The sequence below is a fragment of the Bidens hawaiensis genome, unplaced genomic scaffold (assembly GCF_021521415.1).
Source record: "Bidens hawaiensis isolate Kalapana, Puna unplaced genomic scaffold, B.hawaiensis_p1.1 tig00029807_1, whole genome shotgun sequence".
In the NCBI taxonomy this organism is placed as follows: Eukaryota; Viridiplantae; Streptophyta; class Magnoliopsida; order Asterales; family Asteraceae; genus Bidens; species Bidens hawaiensis.
In genome coordinates, this window is record NW_027494945.1 from 232,666 (window position 1) to 251,308 (window position 18,643).

The 18,643-nt window shown below is 32.1% G+C and overlaps 1 protein-coding gene and 1 pseudogene across 2 annotated transcripts; one reads left to right on the forward strand and one right to left on the reverse strand.

Annotated features, from left to right (window-relative positions):
* The first annotated feature begins 8,978 nt into the window (after positions 1–8,978).
* On the forward strand, positions 8,979–12,366 carry LOC143579457 (serine/threonine-protein kinase PCRK1-like; annotated as a pseudogene). The gene is made up of 4 exons (XR_013143462.1): positions 8,979–9,354; positions 10,468–10,728; positions 11,350–11,472; positions 11,543–12,366. The product of XR_013143462.1 is annotated as a serine/threonine-protein kinase PCRK1-like (transcript).
* A 3,448-nt stretch (positions 12,367–15,814) lies between these two features.
* Positions 15,815–18,233, reverse strand: LOC143579458 (putative serine/threonine-protein kinase PBL10). The gene is made up of 6 exons (XM_077062763.1): positions 17,908–18,233; positions 17,219–17,541; positions 16,924–17,059; positions 16,686–16,828; positions 16,474–16,597; positions 15,815–16,381 (listed from the first exon to the last, which is right to left on the reverse strand). Exons 1-6 carry the CDS (start codon positions 17,957–17,959, stop codon positions 15,942–15,944), a joined length of 1,218 nt encoding a protein of 405 aa, XP_076918878.1. The 5' UTR covers positions 17,960–18,233; the 3' UTR covers positions 15,815–15,941.
* Positions 18,234–18,643: the final 410 nt, after the last annotated feature.

Consider the following 18,643-nt stretch of genomic DNA (forward strand, 5'->3'; position numbering starts at 1 on the left):
GTTTGTTGAGATTGAAGATTATGAAAAGCTTTAAAAGTTTGTGTTTAATTTGTAAAATTCTGTATTAATCGGGTTTAATTATGTTATGACTATTAACCATAAATTAAGCAATTATGCTGACTATTTAAAATTTGAAATTTAAATATAAATTCAAAATGATTTATATAAATTCCGTATTTAAGCAACAACTTATTATATATTCAGTAACTTAAAAGTAACTTATAATGATAATTCTAATTTGAATTTCGAATAAAAGATTGAAATTATTAATTTGAGGGTTTATTTTTAGACATTAATTTTAACATTTATGAGCAATTAAAAATCATCAAATATAAACAAATGAAAAGTTAATTGACATTGAAAAATATGTAAAGCTTTAAAAGTTAGTTACTAATTAGTCAAATTTCGTATTTAATCAGAAATAAATATGTTATGAATGTTAATTATTTATTAATTAAGAATATTAAGCAACAAAGATAATATTTATATTTTGGTCAAGCTACGTATTTGAAATCATTAATGCTGGAATTCGGTAATAATGTTGGAACATATTTTAGGCATCAAAAAAGCTTTAATTTTATACGTATTTAATCTTATTAATTATGCCATCAATATTAAGCAAAATTTAAGTAACAAAGACTTGTATTTTAAGTAAGATTTAAAAGAAAAGTCAAATGACTATCTTCATTTAAAATTTAAATATCAATTGACATCATTAATTTTATTTTAAAAGGTAATTCGAAAAAAAAAACTGGAAAAAGTTTTATGTAAAAAGTATATTAAAAAAAAGAATGACAAACACTTTTAAAAGTGATAGAAATTTTCGATAACATCCACGCATGTTAACAATCAAAACATGTTTACAATTAATAGAAATAGGATAGTACCCGTGTTACACACGGGTGTAACATATTTAAAATGTAATATATATGTAGCATCATATAAATTTATTGAAAGGCAAATGCCGTATTTATAAATTATTATAATCTTACATGAATTATAAATTTGAATAATTTAAGAACCAAAAGGGTTTTATTTTAACCAATAATTTGACATAATTAACATTGATAATATAATCTTGAATTCAAATTCAAATTCAAATTCAAATAGAATCGTGCAACAATTAATTGGTACTTTTATGGAATTCTAAATAAGGTTGGAAAGAATTTTGAGATTGGAAAACTTTTAATGCGAGATTTTTAACTTCAAAATGGAATAATTAACATAACAATTCAAATTTAACAAACTTTAACATTGTATTATGGCGATACTGTAAAAAAATAACAAACAAATACAAGAAAATATCAATACTTTACACATTAAAAACCAAGAGAAATTAAAAAACGGGTTAACTAAAATACAATCATAATGACCAAAATAAACACAATCAATCTACTCTCAATCAAATACTTTTTTCATGCAATTAGCCAATCTACCAAGTTGGGCAGCCATAAACTGAAATTATTAAGAATAAATTAATGTTAGATATACTGAACTATTAAAAAACAAATCGGTAAGAATTATCAATGGATGTAATCGGAATAATTATCATAATAATTCCGATAAGGAAATAAATCAATAATATTTTCGTATATCTCAAAACCTTTCACATGTCAATTGAATCTTGGAGTTTGTTGTAGAACCTATATAGATTATAGTAAACTTAGATTACAATTAGAAAGAATACAAAAAACAAAGTGGAAACAAATTGAAATGATAATGAAAATAACCTAAAAGTTATAAAACAACCATTGTTATAAGTATAACACATAACCGGAAAAACGAAACGGAAAAACTTACCGGAAAAACTTACATGAAAAACGTAAATACGTCCACATATTAGCTTTATCGTCGTTGTTTATTTACAACCCAAACTGATTTTAATAAAATCAGTAAACAGTGAAAATAAAGATAAAAAGGTTAAAGGAAACAATAACCGGAAGAAAATATAATGTTGCCGGAAATACATATATCAACAATCGGAAGTTTATTATAAAATACAAACTTACCGGAAAAACGATTAATACAAATCTAGATCTAGATTAGCCGGAATATATGAGAGGAAAGAAAAATATAAAATTTCAAATAAATATAAAACAACCATTGTTATATGTATAAGACATTATCGGAAAAACTAACCGGAAAAACGTAAATACGTCCACATATTAGCTTCATCGCCGGTTTTGATTTACAATCTAAACTGATTTTAATAAATTCTGTTGACAATGAAAATAAAGATAAAAAGTTTAGCGGAAACAATAACCGGAAGAAAATATAATGTTGCCAGAAATACATATATCAACAATCGGAAGTTTATTATAAAATATAAACTTACCGGAAAACGATTAATACATATATAGATCTTGAGTAGCCGGAATATATGAGAGGGTGAAAAGAGATCCGACTAATAGAGAAAGAGAGAAAAATATGTTTAGGGTGAAAAACTATGAATAATTAAGGTTTAAATATATGGTGTTTGGTCAACATGACACGTGTCAGCCTAATAGAGAGTATGTGAATGGAAAGTTGCTGACTGAATTGCACATGTGAACAACATGAAGAATGCCATGTGTACAATTTTATTGTTTTAATAGTATTTAAAGATTTAACATTGTTAATATTAGAACTTATGTATTATCTTTTCAGAAATTGAGTAACTTTATATTATTTACATTTAGCATAAACCTTCTACAGGTTTATATATATTATATTACCTTAAGAAAGATGCAAGGGCCAAGTACATATCAATATTAATAAAAAGGTTCTATCATTTTTTTTCGTTGAATTTGTCATAATCTAATAATGCTAGATTATTAGATATATTCATATCATGTATAAGTTTGATGATTTATTTAGTAATTGATACATGATAATTATCGGTTATTTACAATGATCTATAGATTGATCTTGTTTGATCAACTTATATACTTTTCCTAAGACATCTCAGACGGTTGATCTGTTTAAACACTTAAAGTAATGTTCATTTTTAATAGAATACGACAACGTGACGTTGATAAAAAAAAATACGCGACCTTCAAAGCTCAAGCTGGCCTAATCTTGTATGATAAAAAAAGATGACAACACTTCAATCAAGTTGAAGCATGGAGTAAAAGATAAAAGTGCGAAAATTAGTTTTGCCGGTTTTTTTCTAGAGCGATTAACTCACTGAGTCTCTAGCCATATTACAACATATAAATTTGCCTATTGATCTAGGAAGTTGTGATCTAGTTAAAAACAATATTAAACAAGTTCCTGATCACCTTAAAATAGTTAGAGCAAGTAAGGTGTCGAACACAAGTAGTATGTGGTCAGTGCAATGTGTAATTAATTTATAACAATATGAAGTATGCAAATAAGAGTGTTGATCACACTAGCAAAGATTTGGTTTTAATATCAAACAAGCAATTAATCAAAGTTTAAACAATTAACAGAAGCAAACCATACCCATGGTTCAAGCGTGTAACAAACATCAATCGCATGCCATTTAACAGATTATTAATTATCAATAATTGAATCAGGTTGGTTAACTAGTTAAACCTTAAGCATCAACATCGCTAACACACGACATTGGTTATCAAACGGTATATGCCTGTGTTACTCAACTAAGGACAATTGTATGTTTTATCACATTCAAACTAATAAATACAACCCTATGAACACGTATCACAATAACTGGCAAACTAATTGTTCTGATTGAAATAAACTTAAACCGAATAAATGAACAACAATACCAAACATTAATGCTCATATATCGATAATAAACAAATCTAATTGGATCATTTTGACACTTCTAGTTATAAAAATCATAATTAAGCAAAACATTTGGGGTTAAATTTGTCGTTATCCAAAAATCCAAATGAAAGACAAGGGTCAATGGCTACGTCCCCACACACCATGCGTGATCGTTTTATTAGCCGGTACGCACCTCGTGGGTGCATGCCCCTCTTTCTGACTCTTCTCCATGTGTCATTTTTCAAAACATGTGGCATCTCATATGACTATATTTTATATTCATTTGAACTATATTTTACATATTTACACCAAATATATATGTATTTTATATATTCAAATTAAATTGTGCGGATGATTTTAATCTAATATATATAGGTCAACTCCAAAAGAAGGAAATGTATATTCTACTATATGATCTAAAAAGTACTGAGTTTATGCGGTTAAAGTGGCTTTGATGTGGCGGTCTTGGAAGTTTTTTCTTAAGGGTTTCCTTCACGAAGAGGTCATGGGTATAAGTCTAAAAGAAGGAAATTTGCCGGTACTACCCTTACTGGAATAAGAGTGTTAGTTGCTAAAAAAACGAGTTCTTGTCCGTTTGTTTTATTAGTGAAATCATTGTTAGTTCACTTAGTTGTGATCTTGCATATAATGCTATTTTTATCATAAGACTTTACTAGTGTCGTCTAATATTGTAGGATCAACCTAGCTCCTGAATGTGGGGTTCATGTGTTTGGCAAGATGAAGTAGTTGAAAGTAGCTCCAAATATCAAAACACATGAGTTGCTATTTTTATTGTTTGGCCACGTGAATGCCAAACATAAATTAGTTTAAACTTTTTCTTTCACTCTTTAACCAACACTAGTTTGTTTTTATTCAATCATCCTCCATATGATTGACATTTTCAACCTTTGATCTAATCAAATGGCAGTTGATTCCATTTGGCTATTTTGGATTAGTATGAAGATTTTGGATCCTGGCATCCTGCGTTATCTGTAATTGATGCTTGAAGCTATTTTACTAATCAATGTTGGGCTCAAAACTAAAGCGACTAATACACAACCCTAGACAAAAGTTTTAAAAAAATAGCCCTTGAAAAAGTTTTGCTTTAACGGTTAACCGATTGAGCTAGCCCAAATTAACCAAAACTTACCGTTATGGTTTTTTGATAACCGAAGTATTCTATTATAGTTTTGGATTTCAATTTTCTTGAACACCCCTAACCATAACACATTAGTATAAATGGATTTAAATATTTGAATTAGCATAGAACAATCATACTCAGTAAACACAAAGAATATTATAACTACTGGTAGGGTCTGAGAATGATGATACATAGACAAATCTTACCTCAAACTCCTAAGGGTAGAGGAGCCACTTTCACAAAGAAACCTGACACCGCAAACCAAAACATACAAACAACCCAAACTAAAGATATAAAAATAGAGGGCAACCAAATAACAAAAGAGATGGTGGAAGAAAAACATCTATCTATTCTAATAAAAGCTTACCATTTTTGCCACTCGTCAATACCATAGCTCTCCTCAACTTTTTTTTCATCCAATTTTCATATATGGTCCTTATCTTTTAAATCATTTTAATATATGACACTAAAATTATAGGTTTATTCCAACTAAATCCATTACTACATATAATAAGGTGTTTGGGATTCCTTATTGAATCCTCCTTTTCGTTTTATTAACTTTTGGAAGAAGTTAATAGTTTAAAAATGTTTGGTAACCCATAAGTTCTTTTGGGTTTTAACTTCTTAGCAAGTGTAAAAAGGAAGTTTTTTTTAAAAGTTAAGAAATTCCAACTTTATGAACTTTTGGGTTTGGTGAGAAGGCACCCTTGCAACTCTCAATCATCTCTGCCACCAAGCTCTCAACTACACATTGCCACCATCAATTTAACACCTGCACCTCTCAACTACATCCCTACCAGCATCAATTTAACATCTACGGCTCTCAACTACATTCCTATCACTATCAATTTAACACCAATTTAACATACGTGGCTCTCAACTATATGCCTACCACCATCAATTTAACCCCTGTAGCTAACCCTATCACCATCAATTTAACACCAATTTATCACCTATTGACTTATTGCTTATAAGTTAATCCAAACACTTTTCTTGAAACTCCTTTTTAAAAGTTATATTTGATAAGTCCTTTTTACAAGAAGTCCTTTTGGACTTGAATAAGGAATCCCAAACACACCCTAAGTATTCTCTATATGGATTGACAAGAGACGATTCGTGAATTTTGAAGTGTTTATTATGGTTTATATTCAAAATAATAAACAATAAACATTCAATTCATAATATGTGGAATGAGAACAATCGACTTGGACTAAATCCTTATAACGTCAGCGGCTAAGGCTTGACCTTTAATACATAAAAATACATATGATTTTAAAACTAAAAGTTTTCGGGTTGACCCGAAACCTAGAATTCGGACCCAAGAACCAACCCAAATTACTTCGGTTCAGGTTCGGGTTAGTGTTTTCTTGGGTTCTAGTTTCTCGGGTCGGGTTAGTTTGGGTTCAGGTACGGGTTTTCTTGGGTTGGGTTTCATGTTACAGGTAAAAGTGACAGCCCTACTTTCAACGATTATAGATAAGAATCACTACCTTCACTTTATGCAACTTTAAATATTCTAATATTCTTATAACTCAGAGTAATCACTATTATTTGAAAATGGTGTTAATGTTAGTATGTATTTTTCATTTTCATAGGCAATTACATTCATATGAAATAAACAAATCATTTTGTTATATTTAAATTTACGGTTTTTATGTTGCTTGATTATACAATTTTTAATTGTAAAATATAAAGTTAATTAAAAATTTGTCATACACAGAATATTAATGACAACAAATTTATCATGATCAATTAATTTCAAATTGTAAAGATTTTAAGATTAAGAATGATTATATCATCAAAGTTCAGGTATATGGTTTTTGGGATAATCATGTTTTTTTTGGATAAACATGAGCAGATGTTCTCAAATGACATCATAATAATTTATTAAAAGTTATGATATTTTATATGTATGAATATTATTTTTATTAGTATCATGGATATATATTATCATTTATCTAGAGTTGGTATTTACTTGAAGAACTTTTTTTGTCACACTGACAACTATATATGACTATATCTTGTTATAAGCAGGCCTATATGTTACTTTATTAAGAGTTAAAAGCAGACATGAACTAAAGATTATGATTTATGATAAACAATGTATACATGCTAATGCAATCACAAATGTAGTGTAAAATGAAGTTTTTACGTATTAGTAACATATTTGTGTAATCTTAGTTATGTAATTTCTGTAATTTAATTTAATTAAAATTGTATTAACAATATATGATCAATTTGTTGACTGTATATCACTTAACGGTCAAAGTATAAAATTTTGAACAATTACTCGTGTAATACACGGGCCTCAAACTAGTATCATATAAAACCACATATAGACATGAAAGGTTCATCTTAGGTGTGAGGGTTTTATAATTTAAAGAGTGATTTAGGGTATTGTGAGTGAAGAGTATTTATAATTTTATATTTTAGAAAACACAGTGATTTTTCTTTATATTTAAAAAACTATTGTTCACCACCTATAATTTTTAATATTTTTTTAAAGTGGTTGTGAGTATGAGAGCGAGAAAAAATAATGACAAAGGTATAATTACGTATTATTTAATTGAAATAAAGAGAGAAAATGTAGTGAGTTTAGTGTAATTTTTTGGTTTAGAATTAAGGGGTGGGAAAAGAATGCTCTTAGAAAATCTAAGCCTCTTAAATCAGACTAAGGAGCTATTTAGTAGCATCTTACTGATTCCATTAAGAAATTATTTTTGAATCGGTCGGAGGTAAAGTATGTTTGGTTACACTTTTTAATATCTTATAGAGTCCCTTAATGATTAGATTTTATAAACAATGTTTAATGATTCAAATGCTACCTCTTAGAGCAACCACAATGGACTACAAAACCCAAGGTTTGAATCTATGTGGAAAATGGCAAACTTTTTGATCACAAATCTCCTTGTTGTGGAGGTAGAAGCAAACTAGGAAAAACCTAATGATGTGGTCATTTCTCTCACATATAATATAACACACATATATATATATACAACTTTAATATTTTTTAATGGATTTGTATATGTTTGTTATGAAAGAAATTAAAGTTTTTGATAAAAGTTTGAAATATGATATGACGATAACGTTACGGTTTGTATGAGTTTATTGTTATTAGGGCTGTCAGTTTTACCCGAAACCCAACCCGAAAAAACACATACCCGAACCCGAGAAAAGGCTAACCCGAACCCGAACCGAAGTAATTCGGGTTGGTTCTCGGGTTTGATTTATAAGTTTCGGGTCAATCCAAATAACCCGAATAAACTTTTAGATTTGAAATCAAATATATTTTTAGGTATGATTGGTTTAGTCTTAGCCACTAACATTATCAGAATATGGTCCTAATCGATGTTGTCATTACAGCTATTAAAGATCGGTTGTTTATTGTTAATTTATGTTTTCCGTTTATTACTGATAGCAACCGTAATCGAAAAACCAAATCACGTCTGATTGAAGACGATTATGGTTCGCGTTAATTTTACTCTTCTTTTGGATTGTTTTATCAAGTTATGTTGGTTTTTTATTTGATTATTTGTTTACGAGCAAAGAATAATTGTTGTTTTAATTTTAGCATTATAGTTTTTTTATTTTATTTTTTGTTTTTTTTGTTTTCTCGGATACTTGAAACCTGATTAACCCAACCCGAAAAAACCTGAACCCGAAAAACCCGTGAGAGATTTGGGTTGGGTTTCGGGTCAAGATTTAAAACTTTGAAACCCGAATAACCCGACCCGAAAAACAAACCTGAAGAACACCCCTAATTGTTACAGAAGTTCTTATATTCTCAATCATATCCTCGTATGTGCAACTGCAGCAAATAGCCAAATATGAACCCACCCTTGTGACATGATGGAATAAAATATTATTAGATTCGAATTTCACATATATAGTTCCACTTTCAAGGCTCCCCACTTAACTTATAATAATTAACAAACATTCAAATATTGTAATTTGATACCCAAATTTAATCTCTCTATCTATCCATCAGACATCAGTATCTATCTCTCCAGGCAACAAGACAACTAACAACCTCATCAATTTCTTGTTTTCTCCATTCTCTACAACAAACAACCTAACAATTACATAACAAGACGTCGTTTTAATCACTTAGCATGAACCAATGAGGTGTTTCCACTTCACTAAATCCGACGATGAAAACGCCGTCGTTTCACGCTCCTCCGCTAGGGTCTCTCAGCGTCGCATCCAGCAGCGTGGACACCACTCGCCGCTCCGAGTTCGACTCGGACTGTACCGACTCGGTGGGGTTTATGGAGGTGTTGACTCAGCGGCGTGCGAATGAGCTTAGGGTTTTTAAGTTCTCTGAGCTGAAATTGGCAACCAAAGGGTTTAATCGGACGCTTATGATCGGTGAAGGTGGATTTGGTTGTGTGTATAGAGGAGTAGTTGTTAAGGCTGGAGGTGATGATGGTGATGAGTATTTGGATGTTACTATTAAGCAATTGGATCGTAATGGCTTCCAGGCATTAACTTACTTTACCCCTTTGTTTATATTATTATTATTATTATTATTATTATTATTATTATTATTATTAGGGTTTGGATCGAATACAAATTAAATTAACGCGCTAAATGTGCAAATCAAGTAGTGTAATTATATATACAACATAGCGTAATTATAGTGTAGTGTAAATTACAACGTAGTGTAATTATACTACGATGTAATTACATAATTACACTACTCGTATATATAATTACACTACTTGATTCACACAATTAGCACGTTAACTTTCCCCATATTATTGTTATTATTATTATCAGTTTTTTTTTAAATAATTAGGGTTTTATATTAAATTTAGATTATGTAGGATCATTAGGTACAGAGTGTTATTGATCAACTGTAAATATAGATACAATGATGATAATTACAAAGGAAACCGAATTTAATCATTTCAATTAACTATGTTTGTTTGTTTAGTTAATGACCGAAGATGAACAAGGAGGTTTGTTTGACCAAACGAACGGACATGAACAAAAACAATGTTTGTTCAATTGTCTTCGGAGAACATTTTGATAAGGTGTTTGTTCGCGTCCGTTTATGTTCGTTAGTGTTTGTTTGTTCACATTTGTTCATTAAAGGTTTTTTTATATATTTAATGACCTTTTTAATGTTATCATATAGATTTAAGCAGAATTACTAACTATGAAACAAATATATGTGAGTAATTGAGTATTATGTGATTAATTTATATGTAAATTAACATATGAATATGAATGTTAGAAAAAAACCAACCAAAACTTGGTAGCACTAGCCGGACCGAACCATTGACACTAATTCTCAGTTAGCCAAATCAAATAAATAGTTGCCTGTGTTCATTTTTGTTCGTGAATCGTTCACGGACAAATTCATTTCCTTAATGAACGAACCCGAACACAAACAAGAAATTTCGTTTGCTTAGATGTTCGCGAATTGTTCGCTAAAAGCTTAATGGACAAAAATGAACAAGGCCTTGTTCAGTTCGGTTACAGCCCTAGATATTACAATAAACCCTAACTAAATGATATAATACTGGTGATTCAAACAAAAATGCAAATTTATGATTCATCTTATGTATTCTATATGTTTTAGTTTTCAGGGGCATAAGGAATGGATCAATGAGGTTAACTTTCTGGGAGTGGTAAACCATCCAAATCTTGTTAAGTTAGTTGGATATTGTGCAGAAGATGATGAAAGAGGGATTCAAAGGCTTTTAGTTTATGAACTTATGACCAATAAAAGTTTGGAAGATCATTTATTAGGTCGCGGTAAATCGCCTCTTTCTTGGTTGACTCGTTTAAAAATTGCTGAAGGCGCGGCTCGTGGTCTAGCTTACCTACATGAAGAAATGGACTTTCAGGTTTATGTTTTTATCATCATATCGTTAGCGTAATTAGAAGATCTGATATGATTGGATGTTACACAATAACGTACAAAGTTTTCATTATTCTAAATAAGGGTGAGCAATAAACCAAAAAAAAACGATTCGAAACCGGAAAAACCGAAAAATTCAAACTGAAAAAACCGAACCGAAACAAAATCCGACGGTATGGTTTTATGTTTTTGTAAAAACCACACTAACGGTTCGTTTTGGTTTTGCATGTAAAAAAAACCGAAACGAACCGAATTTCTAAATTTTTGTTTTTTCTATATTTTATATTAAGTAATTTATAAGAATTTAATAAATATGTAACTTCAATATTTTTGATCAAATGTATAATGGTCTATTATTTTACAATTAACAAAATTATTTATACATAAATTTATTATTTTTTGTCTACTTTTTTTTTTGGCCTAAAATTTTCAAGCTCAAATGACAAAAACCGAAACCAAAACGAAATCCGGAAAACCGAAACCGAACGGTTTCAAAAACTCCAAAAACCGAAGTTTTGGTTTTCGGTTTGGTTTTAGCCAAAAACCGCACCAAACCGCACCACACACACCCCTAATTCTAAATTTTGGTTATTATTTTTCTGTACAGTTAATCTTTCGAGATTTTAAAACGTCAAATATTCTTCTGGACGAAGATTTTACCCCAAAACTCTCGGACTTCGGATTGGCCAGACAGGGACCTGCAGCTGGACTGACTCATGTTTCTACAGTCGTAAGCTCGTTTCTCTAAACACACGCATACTAATGTTTTTGGAAATAATATTTAATTTACATTTTCAAAGGTCGTTGGGACGGTCGGGTATGCAGCTCCCGAATACGTGCAAACGGGTCGATTAACATCCAAAAGTGATGTTTGGAGCTTCGGTGTGGTCCTATACGAGCTTATCACGGGTAGGCGAGCGGTGGAACGAAACTTACCTTGAAACGAACAAAAGCTTTTGGAATGGGTAAAACCTTACATTTCTGATTCAAAAAAGTTTCACCTTATTATTGACCCGCGCCTTGAAGGAGATTACTCGATTAAATCGGCCCACAAACTTGCATCTCTAGCAAATAAATGTCTTACTAAGAATCCTAAATCTCGGCCCAAAATGAGTGAAGTGGTCGTGATGTTAGGGAACATTATTGATGATATGTTGCCATGTCAGCAAGAGCCCGAAGCCCAAACTGAAACTGAAACGCAGGTTGTGGACGAGAATGAAGACGGGCCGGGCCAAATCGATTTGGTGAAAGAAGAGGGTTGTGGTGGGGGTAACTTTATGAGGCGGGTTTTTGAGTTTAAAGAATTGGTTAGTTTGAGAAACCGGTCGTGTGGGAGGTTGGATTGGCGGTATTGGACACATGGGAGTCACTGAAAATAATCGTTTTGGTTCGGCCCGGACCTTTGTGTTGTATTACATTTGTTTTTATTCTATTGTAGTTGTGTTTGTCTACTTCATAAAACTGTGGTGGGCAACTTCCAAGTGGTTCCATTATTTATGAAAAATGTGATAATGTTGTGTACTTGTGTTAGACTAGAAAAGAAGCCCAATACTCAATATTGTTTTAGCCTCGTTAACTAAATTTAGATTTAGCCTTGAATAATTTAAGCCCAATTCTCAATATAGTTTTAGCCTTCAATGATTTTATTATAAGTATTATAACTTTAAATATAGTTTTAGCCTCCGATGATAAAGTGGTAGAAGTGTAGAACAATTTTGTGAACCAACTAGTATTAAATATTATATTGCAACTAAAGACCCAAAACAATTATGAGCATAAATCAACAAGCCTTATTAGTTAAGAGATTTGAGTTTGCTCTTAAATGACTTATGTTTTGAGCTTGGGCTCATGATTGAAAAAAAAAACGGGGGGGGGGGGGGGGGGGGATTATTTAATTAAAGGCTTGCATTCTGTTTCTTGTTAGACTAAGAAATTCATCTAAGTTTCCGGTACCACGTTATATCGTCAAGTTTGCTCGCATGATTGACAGAATGTCCATGAGTACTAAGGAAATGATAAATGTTAAGGTGTCAAATGTAATCTCCAATTACCAATTAGAAGCAGGACTGTACACAACTTATCAATCTTGTCTTTGACAATCTGTGCTAGAGAATTTTAAAATTTGGATAAAAGGAGCTCCTTTACCCCCACAAGAGGCACATTGGAAGGGCTTCACAACATGTCTAAAAGTTGATATGACTTCTATTTTATGCATTTATTCTTGTACTTAGTTTCAATTCAATTGACCATTAAACTGGAGCTATTATTTTGTACTTGTTAGCTATATACGCCCATTTAATCCTAAATTACTTCAAGAAAATCTACTTTCATACCAGATTTTGAATCCTGGTCTTGGTCTTCAATCCCAAAGACAAAAACCTTTACCACCCAGTCAAGGTTGATTAACTAAATGGATTAATACAAACATTTAATATAAAACATATTGTAATAAAATATATTTATACTTATATTAAATATTATTATTGCACTAAATAATAATAAAAATTAGAAATATTGGATTTTAATAATCCATATAAAATGGTATTGGCCGATAATAATCCCTATTCGTTTTATCGCCACTGGCGATCCCAAATTCAAAAAAAAAGTTGCCCCCAATGGTCCCCCGTTAAAAATGGCTTAACGGCGTTATAGTTTTTTCTGAATTTCAAACCAATTTTTTAGGGCTTTTGATCGTTAGGAGGATACGAGTCGATTGGTGTAAAACTTAGTTTGAAATAGTGCTTCAAAATGATGAAACAGTGCTTCAATTCGGGTGTTTGAACTTACAATTAACCAAAATCAAGTCTTTTGGATCATTGTTTCGAGCTAAGTTTTACACCAATCGACTCGTATCCTCCTAACGATTAAAAGCCCTAAAACATTGATTTGAAATTCAGAAAAAACTATAACGTCATTAAGTCATTTTTAACGGGAGGGGGGGGGGCATTGGGGGCCAACTTTTTTGAATTTGGGACCGCCACCGGCGATAAAACGAATAGGGATTATTATCGGCCAATACCATTTAATAGAGATTATTAAAATCCAATATTCCTAAAAATTATTATTATTATTATTTTATATTATTCGCATTCATTATTTCACCAAATAGTAATTGATGCTAGATTGTCACTATCTAGTAAAAAACAATTAAATCAAGCTCTTAATCACCTAAGCAAGCTAGGGTAAGTAGGGTGTCGAACACGAAGAGTATGTGATCAATGTCCCGGGCCTACATCCTGTACCTCAGCAGGTCCAAACTAACTTCTTTAACGTCTGTGACCTGAAATGCAATAACACATTTGAAGTATCGAAGTTCCCACGATAAATGATTAAAACTAACAAATAAACGTGAATAAATATATACAAATTAACCAACCATCAATAATACATATAATTTTGATAGGGTTTACATTCAAATCGTATTTTAATGCATACTTAATAAATTGCTTACCTTGTGACTCGTTAGGATCATATATCAAATTAACATTGTCACATAGGTAATATTAATACGTGGTAAAAATCGGTAACCCCACTCTTTATGTGGTACACATTTTGTTGAACATGAGCCATGGATTATATTTTATATACTGTCCAAGTGTCCAACCATTCTATTATTCAATCAAGATTAAAAGTGATCAGTCAAACATCCTTTGAGCATGACCATGCATTTTATTAATTTAAACCAATGAGGGTCTAGAGATGCCAATATACCTAATGAATAAGATAACATATCTAATCTTGACTATAGGCCTTCTATTATACTCTACACTGTTCCCAACAAAGGACAGTCATAGTTAACTAACAAATTAATACAATTATTAATAGTTTAGTAGAGGATTATATACAACTGAATGGGTCATAACTCATAAGTAGGTGTAATTTTAGAATAAAGTTTCAAAAAGTGAGATAGATAGCACAAAGCCACAAAGTCAATATGTAAGTGTGAGTGGGACAAATTTCAAAGTTGGCCCATTATCATAAACCTACCAGCACCCATAAAGCATTTCTATGTTACCTTTCTAAACATCTTTTAATCTTTTATCCACATCGCATTTATACAATATATGTACTCAACATCATCATATACTTTTACAAGAATATATAACTTATGTTGTATTATGATTTTGAATGAATTATTGGAATATTGAATTATAGAGTTTTATAAAAGAATTATTTCAAACAAAAACTGAAAGTAACTGGTATTTGGCATTTTAAATTTGTCGTTATAGTTCATTTATATCATAAACCATTGTATCTTAGATAAATATCACTAAGTTGCTTTTTCTGTTTTACTCTACACACCAAGGTTTCTTTTCGGTCACAAGAATCATGAACTTGAAAAGTTGTATTCAACATTATAAAATGAGCAATTAGCCTTCTGGTCCAGTAACATGAGTGTGATAGATAAGACTATGTTCTCACGTTAGAAACCAGACTCAGTGACGTTTTTCTCAAAGTGACAGATTTTCTCCTTGATGATGTTCCTGGGTTAATCAGACATGGAGCGTCGAAAATATTATGGACAACTGACATATCGTTTCAGGAATGCGCACACGGGTATTGGGTAGTCTAAACGTTGTTAAAAAAATATTACAAAACGAAATATTGTAAATGAAATTTTGTATGAAAGGTAAATTTTGGGAAATAGTTTGTAGGTATTTAGTTATCGCCTAAGTTGATCAACACTAATAATTTTGAAAGGTTTCCAATGCGCATAACAATCAAATCTTAATTTGAGTTTTTATTTAAAGAAATTAAAAATGTTTGTTTCAATTAGAAATGAAAAAAATGCAAAATGTATGAAAGAAATAATTTTCTATGAAACAATGTATACACGCTTTAGGATTTCGTCTACGTATACATGACGTATGCATGCCTAATGCCTTTAAAGTCTCAAAAAAGTATTATTGAAAACAACCTCATGTATCATTTAGTATTTTTCTAAGTTATGAAATTTGTTGATGGATGAAAAAACAAAAAACAGCTACAAATGTCTCTTTCTTTACATATAAAAATATTAATAACATAAATATATGCTCAATCATATTGTTCTAGGAAATATTGTACAATTTTAAAATAGGATGTGGTCATTCAAATTCAAGTTTTATATATTTTTAATAATCCTTGTGTACATACAAACTCAAATAAGATCAACCCAAAACAAACTATACAACTATTATTCAATTGTACTTCTTGCACTCATTTACTATAAACGGCAGAAACCGAAGGCTGCGGGTAGGCAGCAGAACGACCACGAGCACCACTGTCTTGAGAAACCAGCCGCCTTGTTTGTGCCTCGTTGGCGGAATGTCTTCGTAACCTTGTCATTCTCTTTGGATCTTGAAGAAACTCTAGTTCTTTAACCACATCCACTATGGTTGGTCTAAACCGCGGGTCCATTGAAACACACCGTAGGGCTAGGTTAGCTATGGCAATGGCCCCGTCTAAAGTGTACTGGCCCTCGAGACGGTTATCAAGAACCCGAAAAAGCTTTCGTTTGTGGGGTAGATACGGTTTGGCCCACTCAACTAACTTTTGTTCACCCTGGGGCCGATTTTTGTCTATGGCTCTTCGGCCTGATAACATTTCTATAAGGACCACTCCAAAACTATACACGTCACTTTTTGTAGACAAATGACCTATAATAACCAGATATAAACGACTTGTTATAACTTAAATAAAACAAAAATAAGTTGGTAGAAAAAGACATTACTCATTAGTGTTAGTCTACCTGTAGCTAAATATTCAGGGGCGGCATAACCGTAGGTCCCCATCACACGAGTGGAGACATGACTTTTGTCACCGGTGGGCCCGTCTTTAGCTAACCCAAAATCCGAGAGTTTAGCATTATAATCCTGCTTGAAAGAATAATAATTGGATAATTAACCTATTTAATTTTTTAATTTAATTGTGCATATTATTATATCATAGTACATCACATACCGAATCAAGTAAAACATTAGAAGTTTTGAAATCTCGATAAATAACTCTGGTTTCGGCACTATGAAGAAAAGCTAGTCCTTTTGCCGCTCCAAGAGCGACTTTTAATCGAAGACTCCACGAAAGCATTTGAAAATGAGATCCTCCTATAAAAAATGTGAAAAAAAACATTAATCATCTTTAACATTTGATTTTTAGAAATGTATGAAATCATCAACACTTGTAAGAAAACATTACTTACTCCTAAACAAATGATTCTCCAAACTGCCTCTAGGCATGAACTCATAAACCAAAAGCCGATGTTCGTCCTCCAAACAATATCCAATCAAATTCACCAGATTCGGGTGCGAAAATTGCCCTAAATAGTTCACTTCCGCCTACAATAATCAAACACAACTTTCATCAAAAACCGACTAAACCAAAATAATACTGAACCGAATTCTTATTTGGTCATTCGGTTCAGTTAGTAACTGTAACCGAATAACCAATTTAGTTATCCGTTTTAAGAATTGTTAGAATTTGATTTAACTGCTTACCAGCCATTCTCGGTGACCTTGATAGCTCTCGGCACTAAGTCGTTTAACAGCGACAACGACTCCAGTCCCGGGTTTTGAAGCCGTGAACGATTGTTCATCAATCCACCCTTTATAAACCGACCCAAACCCACCTTCACCCAACACACTATCGGGTCGAAAGTTCCTAGTAGCCAATCGAAGATCCGAATAATCAAAACTCTTCAAATTACAAGATTGCAAAATTTCACCTTCACTTCTCGGAACCGGTGGGACCCACGACCCCTTGCTACCACTTGAGTTTCCATTATTGTTGTCATCTGTACTTGCAGATCTTGAACTCATCCCTGAATTATTATTATTATTATTATTATTATTATTATTAACACAATAATAATATAAAATTTAATAACTTTATTCTGATTTCAGAATATTCTCACAAATTAATTCAATTCCCAAGTAAACCTAATTTTAGATTCTAATCATGGAGAATATAATTAAAACATAGATTCCCAAAATAAAAAAATTAGATCACAACAAAGAGATCAGTACCGTACTGATACCAGTACCGAGTGAATAATATACCGTACCGGTACCAGTATCCCAATACCATAAAAAATAAAATGGTACCGGTACCAAAAACATGAAAAACTAAAACCGGTACCAGTACTGGTTATGTTTAATCGGTACCGGTTTAGTACGATAATCAGTACCTGTGTGATATGGGCTTTCGGCTTTGATTCTAGCACTCAAACAAATACCCATTGAAATGAATATTATTATTTGAAATCAACAAGATGAAGAAGGTTATATTATATAACAAGCAGTGGTGGACGGTGAGTGGTTTGAGCAGGGTGGTGGCGACGAATGTCGTGTGAGATGAAGGGTGATACTAATGGTGGGTTGGACTCGATTTGGTGCTAAATACTATGTAGGAATAATAAGGGTGGTTTTAGCCGGTGGCCGGTGGGTGGCTTGTTCACACTTCTTTCTAGTGATCTAGTTTGGTTTGGTTTCAAACACTGACTGACTCATCTAGTAGTTTCGTTTTATGTTTTTAAGTTTCAACTAACTATATTTTGTTACTTTGTTTTGTTTCCTCGTTAATATTTTTGAGGGTGTGGATGGAAAGTGAAGAGGTAGGTCCCAGCAGAGCCCAGTTGGTCCCGCAAGACTCACCTTGAACAGGGACGTCGGCGCAAAGACCATCTGCTCCCGCAGGACCCACCATGCTCATAGAACCTTACGCGCAGTACGCAAGCTGTACACGCAGGGAAAGCCTCCCAATGGTGAAGTACCCCGCCTGTTCCCGCAGTTGCGGATACAAGCCATCAGGGAAGGCTACCCGCAGACAGCAGGGCTACACGCACAAGACAATAGATACTTCAGTAGTCACATGAAGGAATGAGCAAGGCAGGAACAATCCCGCCTAAATGAGCCAGTCTGTAT